This window comes from Amaranthus tricolor, chromosome 1 (genome assembly GCF_026212465.1).
Source record: "Amaranthus tricolor cultivar Red isolate AtriRed21 chromosome 1, ASM2621246v1, whole genome shotgun sequence".
NCBI lineage: Eukaryota > Viridiplantae > Streptophyta > Magnoliopsida > Caryophyllales > Amaranthaceae > Amaranthus > Amaranthus tricolor.
The window spans coordinates 40,014,441-40,037,359 of record NC_080047.1 but is presented as its reverse complement, the minus strand read 5'-3'; the positions used below and the strand labels follow the sequence as shown (position 1 = coordinate 40,037,359).

Genomic DNA, 22,919 nt, shown 5'->3' with positions numbered 1-22,919 from the left:
GATTCATTTAGATTAAATAAATAAGTACATAAATAAATACAAGAGTATTAATAAACAACAAAAAATAAATAAATAAACGAATAAAATCAGTAGTCTAAAGCCTAAATTCATCGTATTCAACTACATCTACAACTAGTCAGGTCCCTAGAGCGGTGCAACTGACGCAAGTTAGCCTTAACTTGCTCTTCCCACGTTTCCTTGGGTCTTCATCGACTTCTCAGGTCCCTTCATTATGATTATTTATACCCTTCTCACGAGAGCATCAATCTTTCTTTGCACATTTATTTCCAAATCATCCCAATCTATATTCACACATCTTTGCAAATAACAAGGAAAACAATAGCTTCTCCCTAAACTCATAGTTCCTTTCTTATCCAAACTCATGGATCCGCATATCCACCTAAGCATCTACATCTTTGTTGCTTCCATTTTTTACGTTTCTATCTTCATATCCTAACAAAACTTTACATAAATATACTTTTACTCAGGTATGACCCTTAAAAACCCGCATTGGAGTTTCCCCCTCCTAAAATGTAATATTCTAATTTGAACTTATGGAGACGGAAAGAGTATAATCAAATACAAACATCATTTACAATTTCATACAAATTAAATGTACACAACCTTGAGTTGAGGGACTTTTTGGTCACGCTCTCCTTTATAAGTATGAGTTGCCACTTTCTTTCCCTCCCTAGACCCTGCTTATGGGCAGGATACAATGGGCATGATGATGGTGATATAGTTTCACTAAGAAATATCGTTCTACTTTCTAAGTTATGATGGATGTGCTACCGCAGGAGATGTTTTCCAGTACCAAAACTCAAGAAATAGACTGCAATCTTATTTACCAATCATGATGGAGAATGCCAGAGTGCATAGCAGAAAGACAAGGGCTGTGATTACTAATATCCATTCAAGCTTGAACAAAATTATCCAAGAGAAACATACCATGACATTAATATGCAAGATTCTCATTCACACCAAGCATCAATAAATCTATTATCCAGCATTACAGATAGAAAATATGTAAAAAGCTTAGACAAAGCCAGCATACATATTACTCTTGAAGATACTGTTTCTGAAATTGCAGAACAAAACAAAATCTTTGTAGAAACTCAAATCCCAAACTCAACGGTTGGCTTTGGCAACTCTCTCAATTTCATCCTTCTTCTTAATCGCATAACTGCAAGTGGCAACCAATTTATAAATAAACTCCGTACAGCTAAAGAAAGTTCACAACTGATATCTTCGGAGTACTAAATAATATACATTGTTTCTAAATATAAACTTCTCTATTCTTCAGTTATCTTGTACTATCAAAATTTTTAAAACTTTGCACATGCACATGCAGATTCAAAGCCCCTTACGTTTGCCTTAGTTAGACCATGATAAATAAAAAACTAATCCCTCAGTTTATAAACAGTTAAACACATATCTTTAGCTACTGCCTACTATGTTTGACAAAATTATTTGATTAGAAAAACTATCAAAGATTAATGATTCAACATCCCAAAAATTGGCCAAGATACCATGACCCTGGAATGTCTTTCGTTAAAAATAAAGACAACAGTTAACATGAGGTAAAGTAAATACGCAAATAAAACTTCATTGATAACGAAAAAGAATAAAAACAGGTGAAAAGGGTCACAAGTACCTGTTTGATGACCCCTTGGCAGCATTGATGAGTTCATCTGCAAGGCACTCGGCAATAGTCTTGATATTTCTGAAAGCACTCTCACGAGCCCCGGTAGTCAAAAGATATATAGCCTGGTTCACTCGCCTCAATGGAGAGATATCAACAGCCTGACGCCTAACAACACCAGCTGATCCAATCCTAGTAGCATCTTCTCGTGGTCCACTGCATCACAACTGATGTGTTAAGCAGAGCATACAGAAACATCACAAGTTTAGACAATAAGAAGATGCAACTGCAAAATGAGATGACTCAAGAATTTCAAATTATTGATCGTCTCATTAGCTGCGACACAAATGAATCTGTTCACAAAGTTTAATACCTATTGATTATTGCATCAACAATAATTTGAATTGGGTTTTGATCGGTCAAAAGGTTAATAATTTCCATGGCATGCTTCACAATGCGAACAGCCATCAACTTTTTACCGTTGTTGCGTCCATGCATCATGAGGGAGTTGGTAAGCCTCTCGATGATAGGGCATTGTGCCTTCCTAAATCGCTTCATTTGGTATCTACCGGCAGTGTGAGGAACAAAGGTAGCATGCTTGACCGGAGAAACACCTATGTAATCGGCCAAGGCAATGTCTTGAACCTACACATAAAACATCATCAAAAAAGAAGTACAACAAAGTAAAAAAATAGAAAACACATCCAATATGTATGACATTGTTTGTTGATCACTGGATCGATCTAAGTAGACATTTCTTGGTGCATATTGTTTGTTAATAACATTGTGTTAGATGAGACCTGGGAGAGGGTTAATGCTAAGTCAGGTAGATGGAGAGAAAACTTGGAGTCATGAGGGTTAAATTAAGTTGAAGTAAGAAAAAGCAAATGAAGTGTAACTATAGCACAAACGCGATAACAAGAGACGTTATAAAGTTATCATTAACGTTATTTTTTAATTCCCGTGGTGACCCTAAGCTCTTAATTTCTCCATCTATTAGGCAAAAGGTTTAGATTTTTGTTAAATTTACGTTATTATTAACCATCATGACAACTTATTTTCATAAACACAAATGTTATGATCGCCCTTATGGAAATATTTTTAGAAAATTTGTTCGAATAGGATACTTAATTAAACAAAGAATAACATTTTGTCTATTATATGGAAAAGTTGAAAGCTCGAGGTCACCATGCATATTAAAATAAAGGTATGTCTACGACGTGGAACAGTCAAAACTCAGGATTACCACGTGAAATTTCCCGAAAAACAAATATCTCCAAGTAGATGCTTAAAATACCTTGCATCCATATTGAGGAGTAGTGGGGACATTCAACAAAATACGACTTACAAAATTAAGTGTAGGTGGCGAAATGGAGAGAAACTACTAGGATATTATGCAATCAAGGTGTGCACATAAAACTAAAGGAAGAATTCTATCCACGGGCTAATAGAGCCGCACTACTATATGGATCTAAGTGTTGGGCTTTTAAAAAGGATCATTGTAAGAAGATAAGAGTAGCGTAAAAGCGAATGCTTCGCTGGATGAGACGACATACCTTGAGTAACAATATTCAAAATGAAGATATGAAAAAGGTTTAAGAATTGCAAATAATGATGAAAAGATGAAAGAAATTTGTTTAAGATGATTTAAACATGTGCAAAGACGGGGTATTAGAAAAACAGTAAAAAAATATAGAAAATTAGAGCTCACGAGACTTAAAAAGAGTGTGGACAACTAAAAATGACTTGGAAAACATGAGTGAAAAAGGATATGAAGGATATACAGTTAAAGATTGAAATTATAGCAAATTAAAATAAATGGAGAAGAAGAAAGCATGCGAACAATTATATTAGTACATATAGCCGAATTTAATCTTTTAGGATTAAGGCTCATAAATTGTTGTTAATGATTCAATACGAATGACAGTGAGGTTGAAGCCAAAGAATTTTTGGGTGGTGACAAGGTAAATGTTAATCTCTAAAAAAAAGCCAAAAGTAAAAGGCCTAAGGTGCACCAAAAAACAATCACCAATGACCATGGTGCGCAATTGGGAAAATGTGCATGTCAAAACTCATAATTCTTAGACCTTTTCCTGAACTTCTTGAACATTGCGTCTCAATCTCGACATACCTTGTGCATCTCCTATGCCCTTGCCTCAACTCAAACAAGTCTTTTTACCCATGCGTGAATCTTTGAACTCAAAATATGCATTTATCATTTTCATTTCGCATTCTTAAAACATCCCTAGCTTGAACACAACCTTAATCCATTATACTAATGTAATGGATTAGACTAATATGTATTCTTCTACCCATTTCATAAGACCCTGCCTACTCGAGAAAATGTGAGAGCTTTTCGTCTGAGCAGGGAAAACTTCTAGAACATAATTTCACAATCAAGAGTACTTACTTTTACGTAAAAGTGAATTTTACTTGTGGCCCAACTAAGGATCTAATATACTTTAAATTTGCCCCAATTTCACCACATTCTTTAGAACTAAACCAAGCTATATAAACAACAAATGAACTATGAACCAATATTGTTTATTCTAAGATAAATGCAAATCCCTGAAAAATATGTTTAACATCTAATTTCTATATAAGTTATAACCTTCGATTTTTTAGGGAAAAATAACAAAAAAAAAAACAATTGCTTTCAAATTCAAAACATAATGTTCATTTCCATAAGAGAACTATCAAAAATCATTTAAAAAATGGCCAAATTTCCGGCCACTAGCATCTGTAGCGTAATCATAAAAATGCAGCTAAAAATATAAAACAATAGAGATCATCAAACACCATCATTGCATTAGAGAGCGAAAAAACTCATTGATAAATAAATAATCAAGAAATACACACAATAAATATAAAGAACATTTAAAAAAAGAAAATGATAAAAACCTGAACATCTTCGAAGCTCCATTTACCGAAGAGTTTAACATCAGCCACGTAATTCTCGGAAATGACCGCCGGTTGGATCGAATCTTCCATAAACGACATCTGATAAGTAAAAGAGATCAAATAATATCATGAATCATGAAAAATAAAAATAAGAGTGAAGATGATGAAGGAAGAGAGAAGAACCTCTGCTGCTGCCGGCGCCGCCGCTGTTAAACGAGGGGGCGGGGGAGAAGGAGCTTAGGAGAAGTGAATGTAGAAAAAATAGGAGGTGAAAAAACCCTAGTTTCAAGCTATTTATATATGACATGATACTGTTTCATTTGATTTTGGATCACACAAAACAACTAAAATGGGTCATGATCTAAGCCCGTCATGTAATGAAAATTTGAAATAAGCGAGTCTTTTCTTATAATATAATAAAATTAAATTTTCAAACTAAATTTTAAAAAAAAATAGTTCCTAAGCCTCGAGACAAATTATTCTCAAATATAAGGATTTTTAACCAAATAATTGTTGGTTGAGTTTCATGAGAAAAGAAGAAAACGTAGTTAAAGACATTAATGTTACTTACAACAAGTCTTGTATGAGCGCATGTCATTCTGAAACGACAACCCGATATAATTAACATATTTTGAGTCTTGTGTGTACGTAAATATTTTGACCATATGAAATAGTTTTATATATGTCGAGTCAAGTCGTGCTCGATTTTGGTGAAATTTAAATGACTCTACTTATGCGAAAAATATCATTATTAAGTTTTTTACCTTATCATTAAAAGTTTCTTGTTCTTTTGAGCTTTCAAGGGATTGAGGATCACATGAAAATGCTCCACAAATAATTATTGGGACAGGATGAAAATTCAGTTGGTACTTAAATAAGTAAGCGAAGAATATATTTGTCATCATTAGAAGTAAAGATAAATGAAGAAAATAAGGGAAGAGTTATAATTATCATCAACCTTTAAGGAAAAATTTGTGTGAGGAACTAAACATTCGAGGCAATATTAAATTTATCATAGGGTAAGAACGGACATGAGTGCTCATTACCCTTGGCTTGTTTATGAATTACTACAACATAATGCAACAAGGAATATATGTAGTCAAAGTAGAATTAGCACACGGTTAAACAAAGCAGTCACAACAACACACGAAATTTGAATGTGAGTAGCATGTTTTGCCTGCTCATTTGAGCACTATGTTTGCTTGTTCGAGCATATCATGTGCTAGCAACCTTTAAGTTTTTCACAAGCTTTCACATGTATCCATTAGTCTTTTTTGGTCTCAACCAATACGAATCCTAATAAACCTAAAAAAAGGATGGTACACTAAATACATTCCTTAATCAAAATATCAAATACATTCCTTAATCAAAATATATTTCATTAAATTAACATATGACCAAAATTTGTTACATCAAATATTAAGAACTATGTGATTTGCCATAATCAAAAATTCAAAATAGACAAGAACATTTAAGCCATACTTTTTCACAAATACCCTCAAATACCATATTATTAGTATTCGGGATAACTAAGATTGTTTTGATATATTACATTGACAATCATCATCTTTTTTTCTATACATGGTTTTTAAGATTACCGATGAATATGACGTAAATAATAATTTTAATTACTTGTAAATCTTGTTATGTAGAAATTTTGGCAATTCAACAATTTTGATAACACAATATGAAGTTTTATACTACTATATAGGATGGTACACTAAATTAAATGTGTCAACTGACAACATTTAAGTTATGTACAAATCCATATTTATAAAATGCTAACAAATAGATTTATGAAGACTATTTCGCGGTAAGAAAACTTTAAATAGCCGATCTCCTGAGAGATCGTCTCTTTGAGAGACATCTTTCCGACCCAACCCATTAAACTTTAAGGTCCACTTACGGTATCCTTAATACCTACTTACATTATCTTTAATGCCTATTTACAATATACTTAATGCCACCGAAAAAGTACCTAAAATGCCTACTTACAATATTCATAATGCCTATCGGGAAACTTAGCCTACTAGCCTCGTCACAATATCCTTAATGCCTACTTATAATTTCCTTGATGCCTATTTACTGTATACTTAATGCCCACCGAGTAAGAACGTATTTATAATATTCTAAATGCCTACCGAAAAACTATATATTTTCCTAATTTGGGCAGTCCAATAAGAAATGGTCTCATATTCTTATATTTTGTATTTGTTGGGCTATTTAATCGATATAAGAGACAATCTCACAAGAAAACGTGTGACGTAATAATTTGTGAAATGAAGTGTGATGACAAAGTAGAAGATTTGGTGGTTGATTACAGGGCCCGAGTTCAAGTCTTAACAAACACAATTTTAAAGAGGAGTTATTTATATTTTTTCAAACCTAGTGCCCCTCAAAATTCTAGTTTCCATTCACGCGATACAGCAGTCTGCAAGCAAGGCAACATCAGTCTTCAGGTACTTCACCTTCAAAAACCAATAAGCGTTTTCAAACAGCAAAAGTACCACCCGTCTGCGGTCCCTCGCCACTCGATGCTTCAGCCACCGACCCCCACCGGCCACCGTCAACCGGCCACCTTCATGTATGTACTTTTTTTTCTTTCTTTTTTTAATATCTTTCCATAAAAAGTTATAAATTTGTGCAATCGTTATAGATTTTTTTGAATGTTAATTGTTAAACATTGTTCGCTGATTCATGATTGATGACTATATAATCATATTATACCCCAAACCACATTTGTTAATCATTTTTAGGGTTTTTGGCTTAATTGGTGGTAAATTTTTAAATTAAGGGTTTCATATTTAATTCTACAATTGATTTAGATAATTTAGGGTTTTTCGCTATACATTTCAAATGGTGGATTCGTAATTTAATTCTATAACGACTGTATTTTACGGTTTAAAATGAATAGGTATTTCAAAAGAGTAGCTTCTCGATCACATTTTGCAATCTAGTTCAACATTGAGGGTGTGGAAATTAAGTAAAGATTTTGCTGATTTAAGTTTCTGAATTTTTGACAGAGTTTAGGGTTTGAACTTTGAAGGAAATTCCTAGAGAGATACAATTCCGTCTGCCATATTCATTGGAGATTGAGGTATGGTTGTGAACACTTTTGATTGTTTATGCATTTGATTTGATTTGGCACTGCTAATGTGTTGATCTTGTATTGTTTGGGCTTTTGGATTTGATGATTTGACCTATAGCCTTTTATCTTTCTAACTGAACCTTATCATTATTGGAGTTATCATCCATATACAAGGAATTATCTTTTGATTGTTTACCGGTACTTTCCATGCTTTCATAATTTTTGTGCTTGTTTTGTCTACTTGTTGTGCTTGACATTGTGACCTCATTTCGTGGCACTGGCAGGTAAACTATAACGCTTGAGAGGAAGTGAGGGTTGCTCTATTCACTATATTTGATTTTGCAATGAGCTCAAGATCCAAAAACTTTCGTCGTCGAGCCGGTGATGAGGAGACTGATGATAGTGATGAAAATCGTGGTAGTGGATTTCCATCAGTCTCTACAAAGTCAGGGACAAAGTCATCTGTCAAGAAACATCCCATATCTGACAAACCAAAGAAAAGCCACCACAAGCTTTTAAGTTTTGCTGAAGATGAAGAAAGTGAGACCCCATTTTCTCATCCACGAAAATCATCCTCATCCCGTTTGTCCAAGTCCATTTCTTCTCATAAAATTACCACGGTCAAGGATCGCCCTGTATCGTCAACTACTTCAGTTTTCTCCAATAACCAACCTTCAGCTGGTACTTATACAAAAGAAGTCCTGCTTGAGCTCCAAAAAAACACAAAAACCCTTGCTAGCTCTAAGTCAAGATTGTCAATCTCTGACACAAAACCTAGTTCGAGCTCAGAGCCCGTGATTATTATGAAAGGTCTTCTCAAACCCGTTCTTGAGACCGGAAACGATGGTGATGAGTTGACTAAAGATAAACCGTCAAGGAATGAAGCGAGTTCTTTGAAGAGGGAGAAAGATGATGCTGAGATTAGATTTGGTTTAATGGGTATTGGAAAGGAAGAAGCTTCCGAAGCTTATGTGATGAACCAAGAACAAATTAATGCTATTCGAGCAAAGAGAGAGAAGCTACGACAATCAAGGCCTGCTGCACCGGATTATATATCTTTGGATGCAGGAAGCAATCACGGAGCAGCAGAAGGGTTAAGTGATGAGGAGCCAGAGTTTCAGACACGAATTGCTATGCTCGGAGAGAAGATAGACGGTCCTAGAATTGGTGTATTTGAGGATGTGGATGAAAGGCCTGTGCGTGCTGGGCATTCAAACATGGATGATGATGAAGATGAGGAAGAAAGGATATGGGAAGAGGAGCAATTCAGGAAAGGTCTTGGCAAGAGAATGGATGAAGGATCTACTGCAGTCAGCAGAAATGCATCAGCAGTTCAACCTCAAAGTTATGTGTACACAGGACCTGTTTCTTATTCATCTATTCCACATGTTCCTGCTGGGCCACCTAGCATTGGAGGTGCAATTAGTGGTGTACAGGCTGTTGGAACTTTGTCCATATCTCAGCAGGCCACAATTGCTAAACAAGCTTTCCAAGATAACTTGAAGAGACTTAAGGTATGTGGCTTTGGCCGATTATATTGTTTTCTCACATGGATTTTTGTTGGAAATCTTTTGGAAGTTTCTGATCATAGTTGGGGGCAGATTTAGAAAAATTATATTGGAGTAGTAAAATAGGAATTCAAAATTGTGTACTCCTTTCTGCTAAGTTAATATATAGATGTATTCTTGTTTAGTTCTTTCCACGACTAATAGTAAACCATATCAATTGTGTCCACAATCATAGTTAACCAACTCAAATGAATACATAGGTGTATAATGTGTTCAAGTATTGAAAAGTAAAAATCTGAAGTTCCGACTACCCTCCTGCCCTCCTTTTTCTCTTCTCTTTTTTTGAACACCTTATAAACTACTCTATATACGAAGGACAATTCCATTGATTCCCTATATTGATAAAGGAGCTAGAAAGTTAAGAGTTTCTCTTGGCTATAGTATTCTTTCTTTAGTGTGGTAAAGAAGGGAGCTTAATGTTATGTTGATTCCTATTTTAGTTTGCTTTAGTTTTCCTTTCCCCTTTGTAATTCCCTTCCCCTTGCCTCTTTCTTACCCCAAGTAAATAGCAAGTACTACCGTGTATGTATAAATGAAGCTTTCACTTTCGATTACTCCATATATGTATATTTTATTTTCTGAACTATCTGTTTTGCCAATTTGATGTTCATCCTCGTGGAGCTGAAGATTTAAAAATTCTTTCATTTAAGATAATCGGGGACTATAGTAAAATGACTCATTAAATCATGTGCACTTCTTATTCATTGCGGATGTGTTTTGCAATTAAGGGTCAATCGGAAACATTGTTTTTGTTTACAAGGATAAAGTTGCCAATCTCACGGCAACTAACCTCTTTCTCCTATCCCATTTTTCACTTTTTACTCTTCTATTTACTGCCTTATGTTACTATTATTCACTTCAATTATTGTACTAGTATTACAAAATTCAATCATTAATTTATGTCTAGGCTAATAGGTTTCTTCTGTTGAGATTTTGGGATTTAAATTGTGTGTTTGATTATTGTTTGGATTTTTTAGTAGTAAAAATTAATTTCATCCTAAGTTATCATCCACATTCTTACGTTTTATTTGATATGTTGATATTCATCAGGCCAAAATACTAGTTATCATCAATGACCACAAATGAAGGCATTTTTGTTACTGCTTTAGTAAAGTTTTTCTTTTTGACTCATTCTTAATTTTGGTGTGGGACACAGGACAATAAATGAAGTACTATAAGTAGTGTACTTATCATTTATTGATGGTGTAATTTATTAAATTGTAAACTCTAATGTTTTTTCTGTCATTTTTCTCTACTGGAATTTTTTTTTTGAGATTTTCTTTTTACTGGTATTGGAAGTTCACTTTTTTGGACTTGAGACGGCCAATTTATAGCTACATGTTGACCCCTTCTTGGCCAGACTGTTCATTGCGTATCAAAAACTGAAAAAACATAACATGGACAATCACTGTCTCAAATAGGATGTTCACCAAACACTTCTTAATAAAATGATTTTACTTTGCTTGAGCTTTGAACGTGGTCTTTCCTAGAGGTGTTCAAAATAGACCCAACGACTTAATATTTACCAGAGCTTGTAATTAAACTCGGCTTGACTTGAATTCAAAGGTGGATTTGCAATTATGTAAAAACTAACGTGGACACAAGACTAGATTTTGAGCCGACTTGAATTACATAACCCGAAATCGACCCGATGACCCGAATGAACATCTTTAATCTTTCCATATCATGTGAAGAATGATTGACATGACATGGGTTTGATCAATACCATACAATTTAAATTAAAGCGTGTGGTAGTTTCGATCAATAACAATGACACTTATGTCATCCAAAGTATTCCAAACTCAAGGATTTCGTAAGGGATTATTAATTAATCATGTTTTTGAGATCATCTGGAGTGTTATTTGTGCTAGAAACATAGTCGAAATAAAAAAAAAGTTTGTTTCATAATGGTCTTTGTGAATTTGGATTCATTGCTTCTTTTGTAATATTAACGTGTTCAGGGTGCTGTCCTTTGTTTATCTTCTTCCTCCCTTTTTTTCATGAGGATTTATTGAGTGCTTAGTAGATGGACTACTTATGTTTTTATGATGGGTTCGAATAGTTCAGTTTCTAGCCATCAGGCTTCGTTTTCCTCCCTAGTCTCCCTCTTTCACCTTGCCTCAGTTTCTTGCTAACTTAGGCTGGCTTACTATCATATTTGTAGACACACACTAAAATTTTCTGTGGCTAGATACTTGGATCTGAAAGTTGGGAATTTGGGACCTTCTATGATTTTATGCTATTCGAGATTATTGTTTTTAGTGATTAGTATTATGACAGAGTCAATGACTTCTTTCCTTTACAACATGGAAAGACTGGTAGTTCCTTGCCCTACTATCATAAATGTGCAACTAGACTGTAAACTTGTAATACAAGATTTAAAGTATGATGTGTAGAATGTAGAACTACCTCACTGTTTATTTTCAGTGCTATCAGCTTTAAGTAGAGTTCAATTAGAAGTTGCACCACAAAACATAAATGGCTGTTATATGGAAAAATGAATTTTTTCCTTGATAGTTTTATAAAAAGGTCATTGTTTTTTGCTATTTTTACCTGGGAAAAAGTTCTAGGTACTAGTAGTATTCATATCTGCTATGAAATCTTGGTGTAATTTTGTTTCTAGATCTTTGGATTTTTACTTCTAATAGATGTCCATAATGTTTCACTTGTTTGTCATGAAATGAGTCGTTCTTGTGGTAGTTGTGCATTTGTTCTTGGTCTCTGAGCCTTGTTTTGTTCTCAGGAAACTCGTGGAAAAACCATGACCTCATTGGTGGGCGTTGATGAAAATTTAGCTGCATCATTACTAAATATCAGTGTGCTTGAGAAGTCTTCATCTGATACCGGAGAGAAGTACATATTCATGCAGAGGCTTCGTAACTTTGTAAAAAATATATGTGACTTTTTGCAGGTAATTTTTTACATTTCAATATATGATTTCTTTGTTGTGTTGATTTTTCTATATAGGATTGGTGAGTATATGAAATTTGAAGATGTAAAATTTGTATGAGTGAAAAGTAAAAAACCACAAGCGTGCAGATGTTATAGCTAGCATTAAGGATCAATCCCATGAGGATGAATGTATAAAACCAGGCCATGGTAATTATTATAACATCTTCACTACTAATGAAAATACTTTAACCAAAGGTATATGTGGAATAAAGGAATCAAATTAGGATTTGAAATTGAAAACAACATTGGGCATCAAGTTATAAAGAAATGAAATTGCCAGATTGCTGTCACACTAATGTAATTAACTAACATTATATACAAACCAAATAATGTCGGATTTTGTTTCCAGGAACAATAGTCAAGATGGAAATTTTAGACTCAACAACAATGCTAGAGCTTCAATCCAAAATTTAGACTAGAAAACTAAAATGAATAGTACATGGTTTGAACTGAAAAACAATTGATTTAGAATCAATCTAAAATACCAACCTCTATAGGCTATATCTACTGGACACTTGCCTATATCAATACTCCAAAAAGCCTACTTGCGTTATAACATGAAATTATTCTGTTATGAATAGTGTGACTTGAGTGCACATTTGGTGTGTGCATTCATGTGGTGACTCTTGGGATGGAATCCCATAAGTATGTCATGAATAGGTGTATTAATATGTGTCTTGATGATTATGGTTTATGATGATGATTAAAGTATGGATTAATGAGGTAATGAAGTATGAGTTATTCATGGGAGTTATGGAACCTAATGAAGAAGTTCAAAGGTTTAAGATGCTCTACTATGCAAGTCGAGCAATACTGTCAGAAGCCCTTTGAAGTGCCGCTCGACCAGCTCGCTCGACCGAGCGAGCTTCAAAATGGGTCGAGCGAGCAGACAGAATGCAACCAGAAATTTCCTATAGCCCGCTCGACCGAGCGAGCCTCTGCTTTGGTCGAGCGATGTCTCTGATGCTCCTATGATGCTGTTTTTGACTCTTCAAGTTCTTGGAGATGTTTCATTATCATTTATTCATAGCTTTAATATACTTAATGTTACTTAGTGTGATCTCTCCTATAAATAGAGAGCTCTCATTCATATTGTAATCCACATCCACAAAAATACACCCCAAGCTAAACACTAGCCTATATCTCTTCTCTATTGTAGTTCTCCATATTTGAGAGTTCTTTGAACTCATTTGATAATATAAGAGATACTACACACCGGAGGACGTAGCCTAAGTTGGGTGAACCTCATTAAATTTTGTGTCGTTTTATTGCATTACTTTCTCCTACAAACATCGATATCATTGATAGCGTAATTTGTTTGTCACAAAACCTCATACACTCGATCTTGGCAATATTGGAGTTTGAAACACATTGTTCAAACTCTAATATAGCATCGTTTTCATATTCCTTATCTCCTTGCTCGCAAAGTTTTCAGAAATTATCTCCTAAAAAGCCGATATCAAAACAGATAAGATCCTAACCCTCTATTTTCCCTCATCTCCTTGCTCGCAAAATTTTCAGAAATTATCTCAATATTCTTATTCATTTGGCTAGAATCTTTTCAAAATTGCCCCTTTAATTTCTTTTAGTTATTTAGTATTTTTATTTAAAAGTTTATTTTCTTGCGCTTCTATGCATTTTATCCTGTAAAGGGTTTGTATGAATAGGTAGAATATGGGTATTTTTGTCTTCAATAACTAATGTGGGCTTAATTGTTTGAGATCCTTATCTTAGGCTGAACTTCTGGATTCTGGAATGTAGAGTATAGACTACTGCAATACTGCTACTATACTTAATTGAGTTCTTGTTGTTACATCAAGCTTTATCATAAAATATGCACTAATCTAGCACATGATAAATATATTACATATCAATAGCAAAAGGTAACTTCAAATAACAAAGAGGAGAGTAGTTTGAACTTTTAGTTGTTGAAGAGGAAAGTTGAAATATTGAATAGTAACTGTTGATAGATGTAGCTTTTGCAGAGCCATATGATAAAGGAAGGGGGAAATATCTGGGTCTCCTTTCTTTTATTTAGATGTCATATAGCTTTTGGCGAAGGATATGGAATTCAATTTAGAAGAATTTGCTTGTTTTTGTTAGATGTTAAATTGATATTTTGTAAACCTGATCCTAGACGTAGTGCACCATACGATATTTAAATGAAATTCTTGGATTAATTTTGTGAGGCTGTTCTTTCTCTACAGTGCTCCTAATTTATGTTTGTGATTTGGTTATTTGAGCATCTAAGTATTTCTTCTCTGGTTTTTGTGCTTTTGCCAAGTGTCAAATGGTATGGGATCAATTTTTGAGAATTTCTTCCGCACAATTTCTATTAGAATCTAAGTTATTGAAGAACCCTTTCTACCAAATATTTGAGAAGTCGGTTCACTGTATCAGCTTGTCTAGTGAACTATAGTAAAATTGAGATAATTTTCTTAAAATATAATTACAAAGTTTATTGGGTTGTAATATATGTAAAATTTGTACTCTACTTGCGGACAATAAAGTTTTCTTTCGATGATGAGGTTTTATGAAAATGTTCATCTTAAATGCGATAACATGACAAGAATGGCTTGATAATGTAAAAAGTTTTTTCCCATCAGAGTGTGGGCATGCTAAAGTCGTCTGATATTTCAGTCGAAGAATAGACTCAGGGTGTTATTTTATTTAGTTTGACAAAAATATTGAAACCTGCAATATCTTTTTTCTTTTCTCTGAATCATTTTTTAAATATATAAGGTTAAGAAAGTGGTATCTGAGAGGGCAATTTACATGAATTTGAGTGTATGTGCATGTTTGTGTTCAAGAGGGCACCAGGAGAGTGACAATTATTTACAAAGTGAGAGAGAGAGCTATTGAAAAATTAAATAATTAACTCTCAAACTACCATAAAATAAATAAACGATTTACATGTATAAGTTTGTGTGAAAAAAAGTCAGATAGGTGGACTTGCTAATGTACAACAGACTCAGATTTCATAGGGTGTTGTATCTATAGACTCTTGGAGGATTAGATTCTAGATCTTGTTCTTGCATTGATGGATTAGATTTTAAAGATAGGTCGATCTTGATGGTGATGATCTGTCCATTTCAAGGTTTTGCTGAATGATTTGATTTGTATGTGAGTTGATGATTCTTGTAGTGTTCCCCTTTTGTCTTCTTTTATCCAAAGTTAGAATAAACAAGGGTGTAAAGTTAAAAAGAGCGAACACATGAAGAATTATTGTTTGACTAAATTGTAGACCATACTCAGACGGGTCCTGGGGTCGGCCCAAGGGGCAGTCGCCCAGGGCCCAAGATTAGAATGAGTTTTAAAGGTTATATATATATATATATATATATATATATATATATATATATATATATATATATATATATATATATATATATATATATATATATATATATATATATAAAGCACTAAAAATTAGTTGAATCAATATTGTATTCAAATGACAAGGTGATGAAAAAAGGCCCTAGGACCTCAATGATTGTGTTGTCATTTCAGTATTCTGATTCAAGATACATGTTTCAACAACTTTCAGTTTTTATTTATACTCACTCTGTTCCTTAATGAAGTTACTATAAGGAATGTTTAGGGAAATTAAGAAAAATAGAATATTTTAGATAGTGGGTATATTATTTTATTCAATAAGAAATTTGATGGATGAAAGTGGAGACCATAAATATTAAAAAATATTAAAAGAAAGTTAGCGGAAAAAATATGAAGACCACAACTAATAAAATAATGTTTTTATAAAGTTAGTAGGAAACATGTGGGGACCATAAGGAATAAAAAAAATGTTCAAAATGAAATTAGTGGAAGATATGTGGGTAGTATTATTAAAATTCTAAAATGAGGATGAACAAGGTTATTTTTGTCCAAAATTTGTAATATAAATATAAAGATTCTTTATGAGAACAACAAATAAAACACCTCAAAATGGTAAATGATAATTTCTTTAAGGAATGGAGGTAGTAATAGGCTTTTGTTATTATTTTTCAATATAAACATTAAAATAAAGGAAGTCCATTTATTGCTCCTCATTTTACATGACAAAAAGTTTGTATCATTTTAAAGAGAATCAGATATTAAGAAAAATTAACAAGTTTTGGATAACTAATTGAATGTTTTTGATTCATTCTATTTAACAACGAAATCAAAAATACTTTGTTGATTAGTTTGTTTGATAATTCTATGCAAATATTATATATTTTTTTAATTATGGTTGCTTTTTTTGTCTTTGATTTATTTTTCAATTTCAATGTTATCTAAACATTTTTAAAGTGATTGCCTAAGATATTATTATAGTGAAAAAGAAAACGAAAAACAGCACCAAAGAGTTTATTAAATATAATTTTGTTTTAGTTAATGGTACATTTTAAAATTTCCTTTTTGAGCAACTTTTGTATGAGACCGTCTAATGGTGAGACTTGTCCATACATGAAGCCCAATTTCTAAAAGAAAATGAGTATTTTATTATCCGAAGTGTCAGTTTTGACATTCAAAATGACGTTTTAAATATCAAACAATAAAAAATGAGTATTCTAAATACGAAAGAGGATGTTTCGATTGATTTAGTTTGACCACTTAGCCTAATTTTAAATTATCTCACGAGAAGATTGTCTTAAATGAGAATTTGTGTACCTTTTATGAATATTTTTTTTTCTTTCTAAATATGGTGTCAATTTTTTAAAAGGGCCACAAATTACTATTCCGCCTAGTGCCCCTAGAGGTTCACGACTAAGCCTGACCATACTTTTGGATGCTATTAAGTATTAGCCACTCATTTCTAAAAATGATTTAAAACTTTTGTGTCATGGCCCTCAAAAATGTAGTTCAGTTAATCAGGTATTGTGCTGTAATGAGCTCCTTCAAACCCTTTAAAGTAATCTAAGAAACTTTATTTACGCATGTACGCTTACGCCAAACCTAGGTTAACTACAAAAAGGTTTCATTATTTGTTCCACCTGTGCTTTTGTATGCCATATGAGTTTGATACTTATGTTCCAATCATTTTTGGGTTGAGTCTATTTTGACCCACATGGACAACCCTAGGTGTAACATTTCACTATTTAGTATTTAAAACTAACAAAGCATGTTAAAAGTAACGAAGAATAACATTTTTTGGTCTAAACAAAACAATGATTAGCGTAGTTGCTTGGATGAAGAATTTTTTTGTGTGGGTAGGACTAAAGCGGGCTTGTGTTTGATAAATGACTTATTTTGGCTTTTGGCTTTTTGCTTTTGGTGTTTTGGTTGGTCCAAAAGCCAAAATAAATATTTGATAAATGACTTTTCTTTCAGAAGACTTTTAATGCAAAATGAAGAAGCTATTTTTGTTAACTTTTTTATTAACTTTTGGGTTGTTGATCCACCTTTTTTTTCTAATAAATAGCCAACAACCAAGAACGAATACCTAAATTTACCAAACATCTCCCTAAACAGAGCCAACAAAAACAAGCCCAAAATAATTAAAAAGCCAACAACCAACAACTATTTGCCAACAACTACTCTCTTCATTCTAAATGTTTTTTTTTATATTTGCAGGATAAAGCTCCTTACATAGAAGAACTTGAAGAACAAATGCAACAACTCCACAAAAAACATGCTTTGGCTGTCTTTGAAAGACGAGCTGCTGACAATGATGATGAAATGAGTGAAGTACAAGCAGCTGTAGATGCTGCTGTATCAGTTTTAGGAAAAGGAAGTACCAATGCTGCTAATGTTGCTGGTGCGGCCCAGGCTGCAGCTGCTGCCTTCAAGCAACAAAGAAGCTTTCCAGTGAAACTCGATGAATATGGTAGAGATTCAAATCTCCAAAAACGTATGGATATGGCTCGGAGGTTTGATGCTCGACAACGTAGGAGATCTCGTTTTGATAGTAAGAGAATGATGTGTAGTGTAAATGGCGATTCGTATGCGAGAATGGAAGGTGAATCTAGCACTGATGAAAGTGACAATGAGAACGAAGCTTATAAGTCAAATCGTGATTTGTTGCTTCAGACAGCGGCTGATGTCTTTAGTGATGCAACTGAGGAATATTCTCAACTGTCTTCAGTAAAGGAGATATTCGAAAGGTGGAAGAAGTTGTACTTGGTTAGTTATCGTGATGCTTATATGTCATTGAGCATACCTTCTATATTCTCCCCATACGTGAGAGTAGAGCTTTTAAAGTGGGATCCTCTGCATGAAGATGTTGACTTTAATGACATGAGATGGTATGTAAGTACCCACTTTCACTGCTGATCGCTGTATTGGTGGGATTTGAAACTTTATTTTACTCGATACTGAGTCATATCTTAGTAAAAGCTTAACAACTTAAGTTTAATTTATCCAGCTGTTTCATGCTTTTTTGTGCTTGATTCTTATTTGTGTATGACTCTGTTGCTGCAGGCATTCATTGCTCTTTAATTATGGTGTTCCCGAAGATGGAAGTGACTTTAATCCTGATGATGCAGATGCTGATCTTGTTCCTGGATTAGTGGAAAAGGTTGCTCTTCCCTTGTTGCACCATGAAATTGCTCATTGCTGGGATATACTTAGTAGCAGGGAGTCGAAGAATGCTGTTTCTGCAACAACCGTAATCATCAATTATGTTTCTGCCTCAAGTGAGGCCCTCAAGGAACTGATAGCTGCTATTCGTACACGGCTAGCTGATGCAGTTGCCAATCTTGTGGTATTTTGAAAACCTACTCAGAATTACCAACTCCTTTTTACTTGTATTTGTTTTTTTGTTATTTGAAGTATTATTTTATTTCTGGTGTATTTGTAGGTTCCTTCATGGAGTATAGCTGTGATGAAGGCTGTGCCAAATGCTGCAAGAGTTGCAGCATATAGATTTGGTGTGGCAGTTCGGCTTATCAGGAACATCTGCATGTGGAAAGATATACTTGCGTTGCCAGTGTTGGAGAAGCTTGTTCTTGACGAACTTTTAGGTGGGAAAATTCTTCCTCATGTTCGAAACCTTATTCCTGATATTCATGATGCAATAACCAGAACTGAGAGAATCATTGCTTCAATAACTGGGGTCTGGACTGGTGCAAGTGTCACAGCTGCGCATAGGTAAACATTTTATGCCTTAGCACTTTTGTGTTTGGAATTCTGTGTGCTTGGTAGAAGCATCTCTCTATCTGACTTGGCATACAAGAAGTTGCTAATCACTTATTAATCTGAATATTGGAATCCAAAAATTAGAGAACTTGGAAACATCAAACAAAGCTGTGGTGCAAACTTCCAGCACAAAATGGTTAAAAAAATAAAACATATTCAAAATCTCATTTCTGGTTGGCAGCCAATGATTGACCCTTTATTTTCCGCCCCTCACTTGGTCTTTTTGCGCATCTTTCATTCAATAAATGCTACCCCATTCATTAGTCCAAGACCGTACCCCACAGGACCATATATGCATTTTATTGGTAGATTGGAACCACTTTAAGCTCATATGTCTTTGCTTAATCACTTTAGTCCAAGACATCTGAAAAGCCACTGGATCATATATGCATTTTATTGGTAGATTGGAACCAATTTATTTGGTTTAGGTAGACATTGACCTAAAAGAAGATCCACAAATTTAGATGTTAAACTGTAAATCATCAATTTGGAAAATTGAGAATTCCAATACCTGCTTTGTTTTGCTCCAAGTTCCATAATGGCAGAGATAAACGAGAAGGAAGAGAAAGAACAAATTTGACAGAAGATGGCTTTTTAGGGAACAGAGAAACCTTTTTTTCATAGCTGATTAGAATTTCGAACAGAACTGAAATGGGGGTCATAATTTTGGAGCGCACACCAAGTGTTCGTAAAAGACAGGTGACAAAACAGAGAAAAAGAAGGGGTCAAACATTGAGAAATTGTCTTGCCTTTTCATTTTTTCTAACCTTATCAGGCAGTTTCTTCGATAATAATTAATGTGGATTCAGGAAGGTAGTTTTTAGCAAAATGTCATCACTTGAAATTCCTAAAACTCTGTTAGAAACATATCTTTCCGCTTTAAGGAGACATACTACACTTGATCGGCTTGGGACATGTTTCTAGGACAGTGCCAGTGCTTCTCTATAGTTTCATAAACACTGGACAAATCATGGTTCTTATTTTTATCATAGATCAGAACGTTCCCTTCTATCACAATTAGTTAAGCCAACAATTCTGTATATTTTTTCTAGCCTGCCTGATGTCCTCTTCGAAGCTTGCTCTTTTTTTTTTTATTTTTTTGTCTTGTATCCATATTTCCTGTGCTCATTTCAGATTTGCTGCATTGCTGTAGTGTTGTATTGTTGTTTTTAGCATTAATAGATTTCCTTTTATTTTCCTCTAAAACTAGTAGTCTTTACAAAATACTTTTTGGTGGTCACTTTTCAGATTTAAGTGGCATAGCATGACTGCATGAGCAATTGCATTTCCAAAACTGGAACTTTCAACCCAATTTTGGAAGTCCATAATTTTATGAAGTTGGTCTTAAAAAAATATTTGTGTATGGGATATCGATGTAATTTGAACTTGCTGCAAGAAATATGTCTATGAAATAAATTCATTGTCTTTAGCTTTAGCTCAATAACGTTGGGTCATGATTATTATTGTGCAAGGCGATCTATTGTAGGTAGTATTTCTGTTGTCTGTCGGTTTTCACAAAACTGCTCTGTTCTTATACATTTATCATATTCTCATGTAGTCGCAAGTTGCAGCCACTGATCGATTATGTGCTGATGCTTGGGAAGACATTGGAGAAGAAGTACGCATCAGGACAGCCTGAAACTAGTGACCTTGCCCGTCGTTTGAAGAAGATGCTAGTTGACCTGAACGAGTACGATGAAGCCAGAGCAATCTTAAGAACTTTTAATCTCCGTGAAGCCCTATAATCTGTCTTTTTGATACGCGAATTTTCCCCAGCTCCTTCAAAATATAGTGAGTTTCTCCTAGATCTGATACAGGGGTTTCCGGTTTCACAATTTAATGTTACTACAATTCATTTTCTTGATAGACATCTGTAAAAGTAGTGCAACCGGTTGGCTAGTTTGTAGATGATGTAGAAACTAGAAACGGATGGTTGTTTTCTTAAGATTATTGCCAGTTCTTAAGATTTGAATAAGCTGTTGTTAAAGATTTAATCAAAAAAATCTAGTAAAAGAAAGGAAATTCTAGAGATATAGATGAAAAGTATATAAACACTAAGTAGAAAATTTTTAGATTGGTAGACACCCAAGTCACCTAAGGCTATAAATAGATAGCCAATTAAAGAGAAGGGGTGGTGAGAAAAAATCAAAATCAATTAGGCATATTTCACAAAACAAAAAAATAAGAATATGCTCGCAAAAAGTGAGGATGTGAGTGTACACCAAAATATGAGAGATCGGTGAGACATGAGGTCATATATAAATATCAGTAAAGAGTTTATAGGTGCGGAACAAGTGATCCATTAAAAATATTTTTGTACAATTTATGATAATATTTGTATTCAGTAAATGTAATGCAATATTTATTTGGATTTAATTATAATTTTGCGTGCGCTCAAAACTTCTATCAGCTGTCCTTTAGTACCACTGTTATACGTGAATGACTCAAAATGATGTTAGAAAGTTGCACGTCTTATCTTCAATTTTAGGTATATTAGTAGTTTTCCACCGATGCAATGTAGAACACAACATGATTCGTACTTATCAAATGGCTCATTTTCAGGTGGACACAAGTACACAACTCTCGTCGTCTATCTCTAGGGTGGTGAAAAGTATAAACATTTACATTAGTGCCTTGGTGGTTTATTTGACGAGTCTCTTCAATTTTCCAATCATTCTCTTCTTTTGTCACATTAATTACTCTAATTTTTTCATTATATTTTTTTAATTTTAATCATCACTTTACGATACATAGTTATCCATTTGTTTAGATGGAAAACATGAATAATTTAATAAAAAATTAATAACTATATAGTAGTTTAATTTATTTTAAATAATTAATTTAATAACTTAATTAATTGTATTAATTTAATTAATTATGTTAGTTTATATATATATATATATATATATATATATATATATATATATACACACACACATACTATTCCGTCTTTTTGATTTTGCATCAAAGAGAAATCAAATGTTTTTTTTTGAAAAAAAAGTGAATATTGGTAATAACTGAAGAAAGAGAATGAATTGTATAGATGAGATTAAAAAAAGTCTAAAATGTATAAATGAGATTAAAAAAGTGGTGGGCCAGTGTCAATGAATAAAATGATGCAAAATGAGTGAGACGGACTAAAATAACAAATGATGCTAAATGAGTGAAACTAGTGGTGGGTCATTGTCAATAACTACTTTTAATGGAATATTAATGATATTTATTTTTTCTTTGTTATGATACCTGATGAGTTGAATAAATATACTGTGGAAGTATTTTTTGGTGCATAATATTTACAGGCGAAATTTTACTTGTAATCAAGACTAGTGAATAAGGTGGTGAGAGGCTAGTGCATTAGAGGGCGACCTTATAAAGAAAAGGAATGCAAATAGTCACTTTAAAAACGAAATATTTATATATGGTGCAATTGTTGGTGAGGACTGACGAAGATGTAGCTGCGAAAATGATCAATTTTAAATGTTTAGGATTAGCATGCTTGGAAAAATTGATGAAGATGTAATGTATCAGATTTAAGCTGGATGATTAAATGGAGAGCAATTGTTGGGGTGTCATATGATAGGAGTTTTCCGACTAGACTAAAAGGTAAATTCTACCAAGTCGTAGTTTGACCTTGCTGTACAAGAGAATGTTG

At 33.6% G+C, this 22,919-nt stretch overlaps 2 protein-coding genes across 2 annotated transcripts; one reads left to right on the top strand and one right to left on the bottom strand.

Annotated features, from left to right (window-relative positions):
- Positions 1 to 950: 950 nt before the first annotated feature.
- On the bottom strand, positions 951 to 4,861 carry LOC130823320 (40S ribosomal protein S5-like). Its single transcript, XM_057687939.1, has 5 exons — positions 4,727 to 4,861; positions 4,544 to 4,642; positions 2,016 to 2,287; positions 1,655 to 1,858; positions 951 to 1,183 (listed from the first exon to the last, which is right to left on the bottom strand). Exons 2-5 carry the CDS (start codon positions 4,640 to 4,642, stop codon positions 1,129 to 1,131), a joined length of 630 nt encoding a protein of 209 aa, XP_057543922.1. The 5' UTR covers positions 4,727 to 4,861; the 3' UTR covers positions 951 to 1,128.
- A 2,070-nt stretch (positions 4,862 to 6,931) lies between these two features.
- LOC130814730 (transcriptional repressor ILP1) lies at positions 6,932 to 21,778 on the top strand. The gene is made up of 8 exons (XM_057680902.1): positions 6,932 to 7,127; positions 7,567 to 7,640; positions 7,916 to 9,145; positions 11,943 to 12,110; positions 17,705 to 18,375; positions 18,551 to 18,833; positions 18,930 to 19,219; positions 20,826 to 21,778. Exons 3-8 carry the CDS (start codon positions 7,976 to 7,978, stop codon positions 21,010 to 21,012), a joined length of 2,769 nt encoding a protein of 922 aa, XP_057536885.1. The 5' UTR covers positions 6,932 to 7,127; positions 7,567 to 7,640; positions 7,916 to 7,975; the 3' UTR covers positions 21,013 to 21,778.
- The last annotated feature ends 1,141 nt before the right edge of the window (positions 21,779 to 22,919 follow it).